Raw genomic sequence first — 18,210 nt, 5'->3', positions numbered from 1 at the left:
CCATCCATGTTGAGCCGAAATATGATGATTTAAAACCACTTCTTCCTCAACATGGAAAACAACTGCTGTGCCTTTGTTTAATTATGTATTTATAAATATGTGAATAATCAATATCATAATCTTTATTTGTTCAAGTTATTGTAAATGGCAAGATAAACTACAGTACGTGGTATAAGTAGATAATAATCTATTCACAAGACAATGCAAATGTTTTGGACTATTTGATGATGTGGCACACACAGAATACAAAAAAACGTGTTGTGATAGTTCCTGCGACTACCTCAATTTGCCACCACCACCACACAATCAACATTATGCATTATTTCCTGGTTCAGACAAGATTTGAAACCAGAACTTAAGATTTACAAGCTACTAATAATAACCTAATATAACCAGTATTAGCAGAACACTATACAATTGGCATATTCTATTTCACCTATTTTTTTTATCCAATATTCTTTCTTTAACAATCACAAAAGATAAGTGAATTTTCTGATCAAACCAGGATTCTAATCCAAATTCAAACTGTGGGCATTGGTATCCATTTTAACAACATACATTATCGGCTGCTACAATGCTTTAGATATAAATATTTATAACATAAGTAATAAGATTATGTTTGTCTTAAAAATATAGTGCATAGTATAAAATAAGAAACTTGTGTTATAAAGCAAGTAGTCCCATTTGACCAGACTTGATGGCAAAGAGATAGTCCTTGTCTTACAACCAAAGTCTATCAAAGACATGGACTACCTTATACATGAACATAATATATAGTTAATACATGAACAGTGTTCACTTCATGGAAGATCTATTCTCTAGATAATATTCATAAAAATAAAAGCACAATTTTTACATACATTGAGGTTTACTATTAAAACATATCAACGTTATACAGTACCATGTTTAATAATAATATAACGTTAACAATTTACATAAATCACCATATCTATTATGACAATGATATTTGCTTTCTTTTTTAATAAACTTTAATTAAGTAACCAATTCCTGTAACATGGCTGGATCCAGGACTTTTTAGAAAGGGGGAGCCCTAGCACTACCCACTTTTTATCAGTTAATGACCAATATTATTATTATTTGGATAGATATACAATTTGTAAAACATTTTTATTTTCTTTAAAAAGTACAATACAATAATAGCACACATAAATTTCGATTTCAAAGATCTTCGCCGATTCATTAAATTACCATTTTCTCCTCTTTATTTTCTGATAAAAAAATAATCGCTTTTATTGATTGATTGAATAATACATGCATGCAAAACGTACACATTTTTATTAAAAGCAATGAAGCTAAAACATAAGTAGGTCAACATTTTTTTTTAATGCAAAACAGCATGACACTGTAAATACTCTTACTACAGTGTCATTTTTAATTCAAATTCATAATTTCTATGACAAAATTTAAATAGAGCCTTGGTGTTTATTTAGTTACAGCAGTAGATGCAGTACTACTAGGTTTTGCTGAATTTTATATAACATAATGAAGATGATTGTTCTGATGTAAAATACCATGAATGTTAAGAGGAACCCAGTTTTTATTTGGTTGCTTTCATTTGTCCAATCAACTGGATTAGATGCTTTTCATCTTTAATATGATGCGAATGCTTCAACACTAGATGTCGTTTGAACCATGTGAAGTTATGCGAAATGTAACCACAGAATTGACAATTATACGAGTGCAATCCAAGATGGCGTTCAACGTGGCGTTTTACGGACGACAAATCGTTGAATCTTTTAAAACACTTCAGGCAACGCATATCCTGCATGTTAATCAATTTATATATGGACGCCTTCGAGCAGTCTTGAGTTTTTTCTACCACGGTGTTTGTACTTTTTTCTGGCTCAAAGTGCTTATGAATGTGTCGTCGCAATGTGCTTAGATATTGGAATTGTTTACTGCACTTTAAACACTTCAAATTTTTTCTATCCATAAGCGAATCTTTCGAATCCTTGTCCTCTTCGAGTTTCTCCTTCTTGATCGCTACATCTTGCTTTTCCTTAGCAGTACGAAGTGGAGTGATACGTACATACGATGGTGTCATGTTTATCCGCGGTGATGATCGAACCGGTGACGGGGAATCTTTAGAAGGACTGCTGTGTGTGCTGCTAGAACTTTCTTTTTCTTTCGTCTTTTTTACTTCAGATCTCTTTTCTACACCATTGTTTTCCTGGTCTGAATTAAGACTCTCTGTCAACTTCTTTGGTACGGCACAAGATGTTTTTGGATCTGGTTTTGGATCAGAAGATGGCAATTTCTTCTGTTCTGGAGACTTTTTTTCGTCAGATTTCTTCGTTTCTGTGGAAAGCTTTTTTGGAACCAAATTCTTCTTTTGCGATAGCTTTGATTCATTTTTCTTCACCTTTTTGTTATCAATATTAAAGTTTGATTCATTGGTTTCATTTCTTTCTGACCTTAGGCTAAAGTTGACCCAGATGCCAACTTTCATTGACCGAATCGCTTCCGATATCTGTTGTATACTCCTAAACTGTCGGCCATGTTTACACATCATGTGACGTCTCATCTGCGTGTAGTCTCCGTTTTCATAACTACATCCTTTGCATTTATAGCGATTATATCCAAAATGGTTACAACAATGTTGCACCAATCGCCGCCATGCTGACAAAGACTTCTTACATTTTCGACACTGCAGATTTTTTTCATCAACAATTGAGAAAACATTCCTTCGGGCCATTTCAACTTCTTCCGGATTCGTATTCCTTTTCTCGTTTTTTGTTTTCTTATCAGATTTTTGCATCACTCCTCCAGCAGGTCGTTTACCTTTGCGATTGTGAATTTCTCTATGCCTGACTAGGTTACGTTTGGAAGAGAACACTTTGCTACAGATCTCGCAGGTCGGTTCATTTTCATTTACGGATGTCTCCGTGCTATAATTGTTGTTGTTTTGGTGAGTTTTCTGGACGACTAGTTTGACTACTTCATCAACTTCTTTAACACCCTTATTGTGAACGTGCAAAAGGTGGCGTTTCATACGATATAACGCCGGCGTCTCGTAATGACACGTTGGACATTTATATTTCGGCCTTTTATGAATTCTCATATGCCACGCTAAAGCTGTCCAATTTTTACATATTTTCTTACAGAATTTGCATTTATTAGGAACGCTTCTTGATGTTTCATTATCATTATTCTGTGTTTTTGTTAAACTAACAAATGGGATTTTTTCCTTTTTCTTAAGGGGTGAATTCTCCTTCTCTTTTTGACAGCTACCACTTTTTTCAGACACTACGCCTTGTGGATCACAGTCAATGTAAAAGTCAATATTTGAATTTTGCAGCTTGTTGTGAAGAGCATCTCGTTTCTCAATGTTCCTCATGGTTGCTTTGCGTACTTGTCGCATTGTGATTTCGCCAATCAATCTAGTCGTGTCTAAATCGTTGTGCAGCAGCTGTACGTGCTGAAAAGCACTGCTCCTGTCTAATTCATCGTAATACATAATATTGCGTGGGATAATCACTTGCTGTTCAATGGCTTCAGATGTGGCAGGGATGTCGCGAAGTAAAAGATGGGGTTCACTTGAATCTCCTATAAGGTTAACTTGGGTACCTTTACTCTCGTTATTTGCCCGTTTACGTTTTTTCATATTTTGCGAAGCATCATCAGTAGGATTTACCACAACAGTCCTTTCATGGTTTTCCCACAATGCTTTGGATTTTTGCATACACATCTTCTCGTTCGTTGTGCAGCTGGAACGGACGTGATCCTTACAGTACAACTGTTTATGATCTAGAAAGTTGTTGACATTACGAAAAAGATTACGACACGATTTACACTCAAGAATAACATCGGACTCGAAAAGAACCATTTGTCGTAAAAGTGGTGTACCGGATAAGAATGCATCAAATAGATTTTGCGGGCTGGCCTTTTTCCGTTCAATGCTAGATTTCATAACAACGGTAGGGTCAGCCGGGTCAAGTTCGGATACATTCTTGGATAAACAGTCATCATTGTTGTTATCAACCGGAACCATTGCACTTTCCGACAACGTCTGTTGGTCATTTTCATCCTTCTTACTCTCAACTTCATCATCCGATGAAGTTAGGAGAATATAGTCGTCAAACGTTGGGTCACTCTGTTTCATTAGTTGACATGTTTTAGATGAAATACTAATAGTTGCAGTTTGGTTTTTGACATTTTCATCTGCCATACTCCAACCTATAAAAATAAACAAAAAAATAACAAATGAGGATGGTTGTAAAAAGTTTGTTAAATATTTTAGGATTTTACATTCATTTTCTTCCAGATTTTAATTGAGTTTAAATATTTTTTTTATAGTTTATACACTCACAAACAATCACCAAATAATTGTTCTCTGCATCAGAACACTTTTTGGAGGTTCGTCAACTAACCTTCTCACAACCCCTACCCTCCTCATTTTTTAATACAGATATTAATTAAATATTCAAATACAAATGCGAAGCACATTTAAGTTCATTAGGGCCCGTTCGCATTTTACAATTTACATCATTTGTAATGTTCATGTGGTGCTGATTCCTTTAGGTATAAAATTTAAGAGAAACCAGCTGTTTCAAAAACCTACTTCAGTTGCTGGATTTTTCAATTAGTGTACACCTTTAACTTAAACAGCAAGTTGATTAACCACAAGGAGCAGTTTTGACCTTACTAAGTGTAAAAAGATGCATGCAAAATGACCTTGCTCGGTAATTTTTGTCAGTTTATGTAAATCTTTTGTTGTAGTCTGAAAAGTTTGACTGGTTAATCCTAAGAGTAATTTTAGGTTTAAAGTCCGAACACAGCCTAAGTTCATCTCATCATCGGGTCTTACCGGATGTACCAGGCATAGATACATTTTGCTTGCTTTTTTGTCACCCTTTATATTTGTATTCAGAACGGCATATAAAGCCTGACGGTCAAGCAGCCTATCCTTATGTCAAATGTTGTATGGTGCAATGACAGCGTATTAAATTGTAATTAAGTTTAAAAAATATAAAGGGCCTACTCTACTACTACTGCTGTAATAACCAACAGTTGGCACTGATCAAAAAAAGTACGTTTATCTAAATGATAAAAGAGGTTTTGACCAAGAACAGGCTGCAAAAGTGTTTTCAGAACAAAAACATACTGTGAGAATGTTTGTGAACATTACATGGTGATATAGAAAATGTCAAATGTACAGTACTGTAGAAACCCAGAAATTCACAGAAATATAAATAAATATATAATACAAAATAAAGTTAAGGTTATCAACTTTATTCTTATTTAAGCCTAGCCTAGTCTAGCCTCTAAAAAGTGGTATCAATAAATTGAATTCGAAACTTTTGATTTCGAAAGAAAAGATTAAGAATTTCTGTTAAAAATGTCTCTAAAACTTTACTCTCTCTCATTTAATTAGAGCTTGTCAAATAAATATAGGCTTTGGCAAATATGACGCCCTATTATTACACATTCGAAGATGTGAGAAAGAAGTTGATAAAAAACAACTTCATCAGGGTACAAAATTGAAACTTGGAGCGACTGTTCTGATCAAAATCAAAACTACGACAGGAACAGATCAGATCGACAATTGGGTGGCTAGTATGACGCACAGCGTCCGAAACTCGACGAGTGTGCCGAACAACCGGTGATGAAAATCATTAAAATTTCTTTTAATAGACATAGATCCGACGAACAGACACAATTACTCAGTTCACTATACACATCTAAGTATTAAAACACTAGCTGATTTACTTACTAAGCGTTAATTATCAACAAATTTATGATTTTTCTTCTCCACTGTGTGGCGATTCAGCAGCTGCAACTCGCTTTTCTTTCATGGCGGGTATTGTTCCGTTTTGTAAATTACCCATCATGCACTGCGCGCAAGCTGATCGACACACACTTTTATAGGCCGAAACTGTTGTCGGTGTTGGAGCGAGCGTCTGGTCATAGTGCAGGACTGATTTAATCAGCAAACTGAAATACTAAGTCACTGCTCAATTAGCTAATAATTTCACGTAATTACTACTTGTTTATGAACTTTCTGTTCTGATTTCTAAGCTTAGATCTTTGTAGTTTAAGTCTACAAAATACATTTATTTTAAATCAGCTCTGCAATACCTCGTCTTTTACCAATTTGTCGGTGTGACCAAACAAGTCACATTACTAAACTAAATGTCCAGGTCAATTCATTAAGTCACTCTGACCGAACATTTTTTTTATAATTATTTTAGGCCTATATTCTATATTCTATATGCCTATATTAATATTTTAAACAGAACATCCATTGTATATTTTATTAATGTTGGCCAAGTAGCTATGTTTGTCGAATTAATTAAATTACGAAAACGTGCAATTTCCGGTTTTGTGTGTTAAGCAATACGTATTGGCCATTCGATTTTTAGGTCATCATATACTAATGCACGATTTAAAATATTTGTTCCCAAATGTTTTAAAATAGCATGAATTTATACTTTGCTTTTGTTGTTTTATCACTTTTACACGCACAGTGTTGTGTTAAATGAAATGTGCGGCACATTCCGGTTTAATTCCAATTTTCCTACATAATCATAATTTTAATTATTATAAAATTCAGTGTAATCCTGTAAGTAAGTACCAACATGTTTAAAGTTATGTTCTCTATATTTCATTTTGGTCGGTAGTTTAAAGATGTTGTTCTCCAAAAACATGAATGACGATTAATAAAATCGGACAGAAATAATGTTTTCATAATACAATTTTTAATAAAAAAAAGTAATAAAAATAAGACAAAATAAACGGTTAAATTTAACAAACAACCATTGCCTGTCAGACAATTTGACTATTTTTTCAGGTAAATAGTTTCCAGTTGAGTATTTACTCGTGATGTGATACCTAACAATTACATTTCTAGCGCCCTCTCTATAACGTGTGGCAAGGAATCTTGATTTGACTGTGTGTGGATGATCCGAAGTCCATTTCCAAGACTCAAAGTAACATGCTTCTTTTTCAATAGTAACAAGATTTTTTTTTCTGTTTATTGATTGACGTTTTCAAACACTCTCCACAAAAATCACGGGATTGCGATTGTGGTGTTTCTTCAGCAACGAATGTCACTGACTTAAAATGCCAGTCGAGAAATTGAAAATAGGCCTCAGTACAATGTTGAAGCATGGTCTGTAATGTGTTAACGTTTATTAAAAACACAAAGTGAAGTTTATTCCGTACTCAAGTTCAAGTTTATTTACCTTGATTTTTTTTTAAAAAAGAAAGTAGAGTTTTAACTCATTTATTCCACAAAATAATTATCTCCATTCAACTTCTTCTGATGGGTTGTACTTTAATTGTGGTATTGTGTCACTCTTGAGCGACGATTTGGCAAAGCGTTCCAATTATGTAGCCTACGACTTCGAATCTGCACTTTACCGTACTTAGCTAGAACTTTGAACATGTCCCGTTTAGTTTGTTAGTTCAGGCCATTAAGAGCTTATAATCTTCATAATTTTATCCGTCTTATAGAACATCTTATAAGGCCGGCTATTCTCTGGACAATTAGGCCAACTCTACTAACTAAACGAACTTATGGCCGTTAATATTTATATCTTTAGTCATTACAAATGCTTAAATTATGTAGCTTATTGTCCCTTAAATTGAAACTAGTCACGATTAGATGGAATCCATGAAAGACTAGGAAATTCACGCTTCATTCGGCCAAATTGTATCCTGTGGCAACAGTTCTCGCTTCAGTAACACTGTCACAATAGGTGCCATTTCAATATCCAGAAATGAATTAACCTTTTCAACTATAAATAGTGATATTCTATTCTATACACAGGAGAATGAATGAGTGTGACAAGCTAGGGACTATCTTTATTATGTAAAAACCTGACGGAAAGAACTATTCGAATTGTTGTTCGTAAGAACAATGTTACTGTAAAAGTGCCAATAAGTTGATGTGCACTGATCCATGACGGACACTCTTATTTTGGACTTCTAATCGTTTATAGTAATAATATGGACTGTGTGTAGGTTTATGTGGTTTATACTTTGTAACACAGGTGTAATGTTATAGGATAATTAGAATTAAGGACCCTCAGACGAGATGTCGTACCGACAGGTAAGTGGTTTTAATAAACACAAATATTAATTGAGAGTTATTTTATGTAAACGGTTGGATATGGACTCTCCATGGATAGAGTCAACTTCCCAGTAAAGAGTTCGAATCATCATTTTTCTTCAATATTTCATAGGGAAACGAAACCAAAACGAGTAACTGTGGCCCTTTAACCGCCACGACACAAAAAGTGTCCCCTTAATAGAGGTATCCTCTGATTAGCTGTTTTAAACATAACATTTAATACATAATATTCCCTTGAGAGTGGTGTCCCCTGAATAGAGGTGTCACAATTGGGAGAGGTTTGAATGTATGAATTGAAACTAGTATTTCTGTATTAGTTAGAAGGTCTCGAACATAATGTTGAGTAACGGAGTGGTGTTCATGGTTATAAAATATACAGTAGTTAATTCAAATTATTGTGTGTAGTCACGGCCGAACAGAATGAGTCAACTGTACCCCTATTGTTATTATTAGCAGCACAAACCTTCCGCCCTTCGCACTATGAAATGCCTGATCGATGCTGAGCTTGTTGTCATTTTTACCTTCAAAGGCCTGGTCGATATTATAAAAGTAATACCACGAGTATCATTTGGAAATGTCAAAACAAAAATATAATATGCGGTGACTGTAAATCAATACCCATGCTTGGCATACGGTAATACAGAGAATTAAATTATACATTTTGATTGCATAAACAGTGTTGAGTTTTAGATTAATTTCGCTGACGGCAAAATTAGAATTAGATTTATTTTAGTTATATTGAGTGTGAAGTGAGAGTAGCTAAGACAGGGGAACCGCAACCAGTCATTGCAGCACACGTTCTCGATATCATTCTCATGTCCACAAAGAACCCAGTGTATATTAATCTTTCGGAAAGAGATGTTTTTTCCGTTGTTTTTGTAGCCCCTATTGTTAATCGATCTTGAGATATACTATTTTAATATAATCATCATCATCGTCGTCGTATTATGCTGTGCAGAACCTCATTTGAGCATATAGTCTGCGATGTCTGTGATAATCTACGATGGGGAACGATCAGAGAGCCTAACACAATCAACAATTTGATTACTGAAACCAACGAAAACGGTCCCAATAAGACGAAAGAACATGTCACCCGCACGATTTTAATCCACCATCTCTAATCGTAAACATTTTAAAAATTCAATCTAAAAGATTGATATTTTAATCTTTTGATATAATGTTAAATCAAGACCCGTACATGACTTTGGATTTATAATCGAAAAAAGGCAATGATATCACAGTACTGTAATACACCGTGAGTGATACCATTCATTTTAGTGTACTAGTTTTAGTCCGGTTTGTTATTTCCTTGTCAATGTTATTGTTCATGAATTCTGTCAAAAATTATTATTATTTTGTATTTCAAAATAACAATAAATGATAATAGGCCCTATACATGTAAAATGTAATGGTTCGCTAATTTGTCGATCGATGGTTTCACATAAGTTTCCCTTTGGAAACCCTCCGTGTTACTTTTCTAAATGTTAAACAACAGAATGATTTAGATTTTGATCACTGCAGTTGCCATGTAGGCTACGTATTTCCTTAAAAACAATGTTGACAGAGCATTAACGAATTTGCGATAGAATAGAAACATCATTATGTTCATTCCTTTTAGTTATAAAGGGTTATTGTACTTGTGAGTAACAGTACCAGGATTTAGCATTCAATCAATAGGTTTAAATTCAATCGAAAGAAACTGTAGGAAAACTAAAAATAACTTTTATAGACTTTTAACGTAATACACAACTTCTTTCATATCTGCGGTAAAAACAATATGCAGAAGAAAAATTGATGATCTCAGAATACAGTATAGGCCTTATCGTATGTAATCCATATTAAAGCTCAGGTACAGGCATGAATTTTAAATATAATATTTGGTTAATTGTACATAAATCAAATATTTGTAACAGAAATCAAGATGAAAAAACATGAATTTCCTTAGTATGGTCAAATACAAAATTTGGTAAAATTCTTCCATAAAAACCAGGAAGAGCTTTTTTTCAGTAGTTAGGTAGTTAACCTAATGTAATAACATGTCTGGTGACTCCCTAGAAGGTGAAAAAAGATGGTGGATATAAGGTGGATAATTTTTGCTGTAGCATGAAAATAAAAATCTGAAGTTGAATAAAAATACCAGAAATGTAATATTCAAGTTATATTACCTATATTTAGTCATCTGATAACATTTTTTACCACACCGTTTATTTTTCATAGCTTTTTAAAATGCCTCTCTATTTACAAAATTTGTGTACAAAAGAATAGAGATTTTACTGTGTAATTTGAACTATCCCCCCACTGATAAGAAAGTGCTTATTTTCAACAAGCTTGTGTAACAAAAATAAAATCCCAAAAATTATGAAACATAGGGGAAACTATAAATCGATAATTATTGGAATGTATGATCAATAGAAATTTTTTGCCCGCACCTGGCCTTTAAGGAGATACTTTCGGGATCCTACAAAGTGCCCCCCGTAATGTTTCATGATAGTCTTAGTGTAAAAACATGTATTCCTCCTTTGATTTGATTAAAACTGTCGCCTTTAATAGGAGTGTGCCCTGAATAGGGATTGGTCGTGTTAAAATATGTATTCCTCGTTTCACACAGGGAAGTGTCGCCTTCAGGTGTGCCCTGAATGGGGATTGCCCGTGTTAAAACATTAATAAAAAGATAATTGTGTGCCATAAATAATTCTCTTTTACTGATAATGCATGATCCATTATGATTGGATAGATAAATACAAATACAATAATACAAATTACGACACTAAAGCTAATTCTATTGAAATTTGTAATAATATTATAATTTGTATTTTTTATGACCATATATGGAACAATAATTGTGTCTCGCTTTCTATAACCTTAGCATTTGTAGTCATGCGGCAATTTTAATTGTTAAAAGATGACAATTGACGATTTTTGAAAAAATAAGAGTTTGTTGTTGTTGTTCAGAGTTGTTAGGCCTATTAGTGTTAATACTGTTGTCATTGCTTCCACGGAACATGTCACGCCTGCGAAGTAGATCAAAAATATCAATGTAAAATAAGTAATCAATCAATTTTAGCCTAATAACTGTTTTAAAATGTCGGTATAGATCATCATATTTTGGTAGAAATGAAATTGAACACGTACGGATACCCTTTGTTAAAGCCTAAATGAAGAACATGTATAGGGGTCTAATCACGGAGGTATACAATTAGATCCCTCCATGGTCTAACAGTAATTATACCTGTACTACTAAACTCATACGTGCCTTAAGTTTGTCCACTATGACAAAACACACTTTGACCAATCACAAGCGAAAGATCATCCGAACTTTCACTTGAGTTGTGCCTAACGTTAAAATCTCGTGAGAGAATTTTTCAAAAAAAATACATCTGATATATATTTCCAAAATGCTATAATAGGTCTAAGGAATAATGGAATACTGATCATGTAATGGCTCCTCGTTAAACCTACACAATTATAAGTGTATCGTTCTTGCATAATAACCACCATATCACATAATAACAAATTACACAATTATCATAAAGGGTAAATTATGAACACAAATGGACACAACTATAACGGTGTTGTATAACAGTACAGACAATTGCTCGCTTTCATTTTCAGACAGTATTAATATTTACCGTAGCTGATCGTAAATCGTGACGTTTCATTTGAATGCTTTATACTAACTCGTAGTTAATTGCTTAATGTCATTTTGAAAAGGTAAAAGGCTAAACTGAACCGAAGATAAAAGCAGTCATTCCGTGTGATTCAGATCCAAGATTTTGAAAAGGGGCCTAAAAACATGTGGTGATGCTGACCTAATGTGTTATTCTTTTTAGGAGGCCAGGACGCGACATTGTCCCCCAACGACTTTCAATGAAAACATACATCATGTATGGTATAGGCCTAGATCAACTATGTTTAGCAAGTCAGATATTGGCTGAATTGTATAAACGTTTGAAACAGAAGCCCTCGGTTCAAAACCCATCGATTTTTAAAGCATTAATATTGGAGTTACCATGCAAATATTAATTACAACGTAATATTACCATATCCATTAGTTTTATATATTGTGTCAATATGGATGCACCAATGTGTGTGCAAACGATGAAGGTGTGGTTTTGATTGAATTAATTGATTGATTGATTCAATTATATGATTGATATATTGTGATTTTTTGTTAGCTACTTTGGGACTATCATGATACACCTTAAGTTTATACTTTCGCTTTTTTGTATTGGGTGCATTTTGTATTATATTGAGTGAACGAACAATGTAGTGCTCTCAAACTCTGTGCTTTTAAAAATACTGTTTGCTTGGAATGTTTAACTTGTGATGTTGGCCTATTCTTTAGAATTGTCAATTGTACTTTGTTGATTCACTCATGAAGTGAGGGCGAGCACTCACTGGCTTTTCAATGCTGTTGTTTATTCGATCTTTTCAACAGTATAACAAATAAGATTGTCTGCACTGGTTGCCACACTGTCAAGTCGTGTGAATTGAACATATTATAATATAATTCGGTATTGCGAGAACGTGGAACCTTACTAGGTCTACTCATCATTGACATTTTTATTTATTATCAAGACATATAGGCCTATGATACAGTAGGATATAATAAGTAGCTGATCTGCAGTTATTGATTAATTACACGGATTGTTATCGTACTTGTTGGTGATTACGCATACTATTTTTAGGTCTCGATATTTCTATTTATTCATGTAAAATCGTATAAAGCGAACGGCGCCGTTACGTGAAACGAACAAGCGTGTGCATTTATGCCTACTGTTAATTTTGAATTTTACGTATATATATATATATATGTAAGTTGCTGAAATGGTCGATGAAAATCACAACGCTTAATTTGTATCATTAATATTTGTTCGTTAAATTATTCTAATTTACTTTTTGCAGGTTTATAATCCAGGTTATGCAATGAACGGACATGCTAGAGGATTAATGGATTCCCGTGGCTTTGCAATTCCTTATGTGGACAATGGCGGCCCAGCAGTATTTTCATCAAACTCAAGTCACGTACAACGTAACAGTTATCGACAGCCACTTAGATCATCTTATACACGTTCATATCAACTACATCCTACCATCCCAGAGGTGCAACCCCCCTCAACACCACCGCCACCACCACCCCTTCCACCACTGAGATCAAATTTCCATCCAACAAGAAACCTTTACAAACCAGTATCAATAAAAAGACCATCAGTGAAACAGCAACGACAACCACCAGCGCCGCCTCCACCACCACCTCCGCCTACAACAATGGCTTACATCCATCCGTTACCATCCCCTCGGTCAATATCACACCCAACCCAACCGCCACCTCCACCACCTCCGGAATCATCATCATTATCATCATCATCCTCGACGACTAACGAAGACCAACATAGGAGTATGGAAGACATGATTGACGCGGCTGGACCACCTGATTACGACTCCGATAGTGATAATGCTGAGGAATTAGACGAAGGAGACGATAACAATGAAAGTTCAACCAATCGGGATAGTGAAGTTGAAGATACTCCGTCTGAACGCGTAGAACAAGAAACTGAAACTCAGACACAGAATTTTGGCGATGATGAAAACGATGACGGGAATGATGACAGTGGCAATGATCAAAATGATTTTGACAATGACGAACACGATGACAGGAATGAAGAAGAAGGCAGTGGAATAGACCAAAATGAAGGAGAACAGACGGTAATCACCCATGATGCTGGAGTTGGTACTGACGATATTGACAGGCCGCCATCCCGCCATGTAACCATTCACGAGAATCATAATGATCTTGGCTGGCAGCGAAGAAGCCAACGCAGTCAGATGGAATGGGATGAAGTCGAAGCTCCTTGGGCAAGACTTTCAGGTAGACAACTTTCTGGCAGGAGGTTTCGAGAAGATAGGCAGCACCCTCGACACTCACCACCACCAAGAAAGGAACCTAGGGTTGAAGATAGATCTAAACACCGACGTGAGAACCATTACCATGTACACGAAAGTGACCGCAATGGTAACATCGTTGACCCACGGCTACCGATTATAAATTCAGTTTATTCAAGGCCTTATCCCGACAACAACGGCGTTCATCAAAAAAGGAACAAGCCACGAGCTATGTATTACGATAACCCTCAATTCATCAATGAACGTACTATTCGCTATGAACCTCGACAAACGTACATTCCACCACGAAACGAGATGATGTACCAGCAGCAAAGACGCCTCGTGGACACCAGACGTAAACCAAGGAAAGAGAAGTCATCGTTAGCGGCTTGTACCGGATGTTGCGTCATTATGCTCTTGACGTTTGCCTTTCTGGTTCTGGTTGCTCTTTGTGCCGTTCTTGCGTACTATTATGTGGGTAAGTAAAATAAGAATTGAAGATATTTTTAAAGAAAATTTGGTATCCCATTGTTTTGTGTGACGAGTGTGTATACAAGGAGTATCATACACGGTTTATCGGACATACACCCAAGCCTATGTCACATTCTACTACATTGTCTACATGATGATAATAGTTATCTAACTTCAATTTTACTGTTTTCTTTTCCAGTTTTTGATGAAAACACAACGGACCGTAAGTATACTAAATAATACCTCATTCTACAGTTATTAAGTTCTGTCTACACTATCAAACTTTGTGTGAAAAAAAAAATGTGATCATCGCACTTTTTTTTGTCAAACTAATTTGATCGATAGTGTAGACAGAGATTTAGTGACAATAGTTTTATATATATTGTGTGCGGTTTCCATAAAAAATGTGGGCATTCCTTGAATGGGATTATTGACAATATTTTGATGGTTATCGTATCCTCAAGAAAACAGTGTTTAGTATCTTTTGTCTTTGGTACGGAAATTATATATAGGCCTACTTCTACGACAACGACACGGCAACGAAACGTAAATCGGAGAAAGCAGTTTGCGTTGTGTCTGCTGTATATTCTTTGAGACCGGTTTAAAATGATTTAAAAATCAAAATACATTATAATTATATCAAACAATAAATTTTGATCAAATACGGGAGTGGCAAGTAAAGAAAATACTTTACTTTTATTGTTAATTGTTGAGTTATTTGATATTTATTATATCATTGGTGTTATATTTCGTAAAGCATACAAATGACGCACGGTGCGATATTTACATAGTATGAAAGTGTATTCGTACCCATTTGAATGTCTTTAAGTTCTAATTCAGACTAGGGTTAGGCCTATATTATTAATCGATATTTTTATGCCACCAAGCTCTTTTATTACGATATTAAATTTTGTAAATTCAATATTGTAAAATAAGATCACTGATTCTGATTTTGCTCTGTACCGATCAGCATAGATGTGTGTGTCGACGAGCTGCTTGCAAACGCCCCTTTCCTATGGGGAGCCATAAGCAGCAAACGGCATTTTTTATATGAAACATCGGATCGGATAGCTATTACTAAATAGACGCCGAATTTGAAACATAATGCAATCGATATATGATATGATAAATGTTGATATCAGTATATATGGAAGACCTGTACGTTACTGAAGCAGTAGGCTTTACTAATAGTAAAGTTGGCCTACAGTTATATTATGGTGTGTCTTGATAATGGTGCCTTAAAGAACGTCGGGAACTTGGTACATCCAGAAAGATTCCATTGTACTGTAGGCCTAACATAAGTTACCAAGTGTTAAGTATAAGGTAGAAATCATGAATGATGGATCACATGGCATGGCATCTTGGCTTATACTCAAGCTTTCAGAATTATTAGTTTCATTTTTATTTTACATTTATTTATCTTTTTTAGTACCGAATGATGACTTATCGAATGAAGAAATAGGACTTCTAGCAGGTGAGAATCATTCTACGGCAAATTCCTTCATTGTTCTACAGTGGCAGATTTAGAGGTTCAAACTACCATTCCTTCCCTGTGTGTAGTTTCTGGATCTGATTTGTCACTACTTATATTTAGGCCTAGCTCTGTCTAGACTATCACACTTTATGTGCCAGTATTACTATGTATAGACCAAGCGCCATCGCCATATCTTCGTTATTTGATGCCTTTCCAGTGAAATATTCGTCTTGAATAGAATGTGTATACACAGTGCATTAAACTGTAATAAATACTTTCTTCTTTTATATAGGTGCAATTGGAGCTGGTGTTCTCGCACTCTTATTTTTAATCATTATGATACTCATGGCTTGCGTGAATCTATTTTCTTCCCGGAATGATCTGTACAAAATTTAATTCAAATGGTAAGAGAATAATCATTTTATCAACCTAATTTAAACCAATTTCGCTAAAGCAAAAGATTGCTTAACTACTGAGAATATAGCTTTGCATCAGGTGTGTGCCCATACTGACGTATTGAGAAAAAAAGCAAATGATTCTCGGGTGGGAATCGAAACCAACACCACCAGATTACTATCCTGAACTTTAGACTACTTTGATCCCATTAACACATATCGGTTTAGGGCGGGCCAGGGTCGGCCCAGGACCCAAACGTAAGTGTAAATGGGGTCTAAGACCGCTAATGGAGGGTGTGATTCGAGCCCAAGGAGAAGGAAGCAGCGGGTGATGATAATTTTACTGGAGTTTCAAACTTTAAAATTGCACAGCATTTTGTTTAACTATTATCTCTGCATTATTGATGTCGTTTTTGTTCACAGGAGTGACGTATACAGTATGCTGTTTCAACTCTGAAGATGCAACTCAAAATCTGAATACAGCTGAGGAGAAGAAGACAAACTGTTGAATTTTAAATTTGAGTACTAAAAACGAAAGACTTGAACAAACTGCACTATACGCACAACAACAATTGATCGTTGAAGATTATGAAGTCTATCTACTATTGTCTTGATACCTTGAAGGTACCGATGTAATTTTATACGTTTGACGGCAAAAATAACACTGGTTTTGTTTGTTATATACAGGAGTCTTCCAGAATAGTAATTAGACCTTTTCAATTCAAGAAATATTTATAGATTGAGAATATATAATAGTTTTATATTGTGACGTCATTTTGATACTATTCAGCATTCGGTACAATTACGTCATCAAAGGCCAATGACTTGTTTTCATATTGTACTAATGTTTGTATAGAGACATAATTTTAATAATGAAATGTTTATTTGAATGTATACCTCTCGTACGTATGTTCATTGTGTTTAAGTTGAATCATAAATAGTATCTTTTGTCATACTTTTAGCTATATCTAGATATTTAATCAAAGCAAAATGTCATTATCGGTTAGTAAAGAATTCTTAATTTACTACTTTGATTCGGGCTTTTTGGAGGATTGTGGTTTAGTGTGCAGGCCACACAATAGCCTATAAAACCCTGCAAAGGGACATTAACCTATCTATATTAAATTGAAGGTGTGTGTCTTTTAATTAATTATAGGCCTACTCTTTTGGCTAAAAGCCAAACTCATCAGACAGCACCAACGAGTCAAGAAGACGTTTCGTCGGGCCTCATCATACGGAGGCTGTCTGAGTTTGCCTTAAATGAGAACTTACTATAGGGCCTAAATCAAATATAATAGTCCCTTTTCATAAAATAGAAACTCCCTCCACCTATGTTACCCAATGTTTCTTCATTTGTTTTCTTTATGTATGATATTATGTTAAATTTAAAGTTTATAACATAGAATTTAAAACGATAGCTATAATATAAAATTTTTTTTATATCATAAATTTATGTACATTTTTTATGACTTTTTACATAGTTTAATCAATTGTTTATGAGATTTAGATAATATAATTCATGGCAGCTATAGGTTAATTATTACGGTCATTATTGTATGAGAATGTATGGTATTAAAGATGTATTGTCCCCCTGAAAAAATAATTCTTAAACATTTTTTTTTTGAATATTCCATTTTAATGTAACATAGCCTAATAGTTATCCACTTTGACAACAAATTGGATCGAAAAAAAAATGTATTTACCTGAAAAAATGTAATTTAAAGCAAACAATTGTCAAATTGGCTGCCAGCCAATGGATTTTTGGTTGAATTTACCATTTATTTTGTCATTTTATAAGTGAAAACATGATTTTTTTTCTATTGAAGTGATTAACTTGATTAAAACTACAAAATAATATTAAAAGTCTGAAATTAATTAATCTTCGTTTTTCA

At 34.5% G+C, this 18,210-nt stretch overlaps 2 protein-coding genes across 2 annotated transcripts; one reads left to right on the top strand and one right to left on the bottom strand.

Moving 5' to 3' along the window:
- Positions 1–104: 104 nt before the first annotated feature.
- On the bottom strand, positions 105–5,847 carry LOC144840686 (uncharacterized). The gene is made up of 2 exons (XM_078696640.1): positions 5,735–5,847; positions 105–4,197 (listed from the first exon to the last, which is right to left on the bottom strand). The coding sequence occupies exon 2, from the start codon at positions 4,187–4,189 to the stop codon at positions 1,559–1,561; it is 2,631 nt and encodes an 876-aa protein (XP_078552766.1). The 5' UTR covers positions 4,190–4,197; positions 5,735–5,847; the 3' UTR covers positions 105–1,558.
- A 2,125-nt stretch (positions 5,848–7,972) lies between these two features.
- On the top strand, positions 7,973–18,195 carry LOC144840697 (uncharacterized). The gene is made up of 6 exons (XM_078696660.1): positions 7,973–8,074; positions 13,001–14,456; positions 14,649–14,672; positions 15,879–15,923; positions 16,216–16,327; positions 16,742–18,195. Exons 1-5 carry the CDS (start codon positions 8,060–8,062, stop codon positions 16,317–16,319), a joined length of 1,644 nt encoding a protein of 547 aa, XP_078552786.1. The 5' UTR covers positions 7,973–8,059; the 3' UTR covers positions 16,320–16,327; positions 16,742–18,195.
- The last annotated feature ends 15 nt before the right edge of the window (positions 18,196–18,210 follow it).

The sequence above is a fragment of the Antedon bifida genome, chromosome 4 (genome assembly GCF_963402885.1).
Source record: "Antedon bifida chromosome 4, ecAntBifi1.1, whole genome shotgun sequence".
In the NCBI taxonomy this organism is placed as follows: Eukaryota; Metazoa; Echinodermata; class Crinoidea; order Comatulida; family Antedonidae; genus Antedon; species Antedon bifida.
The sequence above is the reverse complement of the archived record's forward strand: the minus strand, read 5'-3'. Positions and strand labels throughout refer to the sequence as shown.

Coding starts and splice junctions, on each gene's coding strand:
- LOC144840697 (XM_078696660.1), top strand. Junction 14,673..15,878: donor TGATGAAAACACAACGGACC/GTAAGTATACTA, acceptor TATCTTTTTTAG/TACCGAATGATGACTTATCG. Junction 15,924..16,215: donor AGAAATAGGACTTCTAGCAG/GTGAGAATCATT, acceptor TCTTTTATATAG/GTGCAATTGGAGCTGGTGTT.
- LOC144840686 (XM_078696640.1), bottom strand. CDS start 4,189: ATGGCAGATGAAAATGTCAAAAACCAAACTGCAACTATTAGTATTTCA.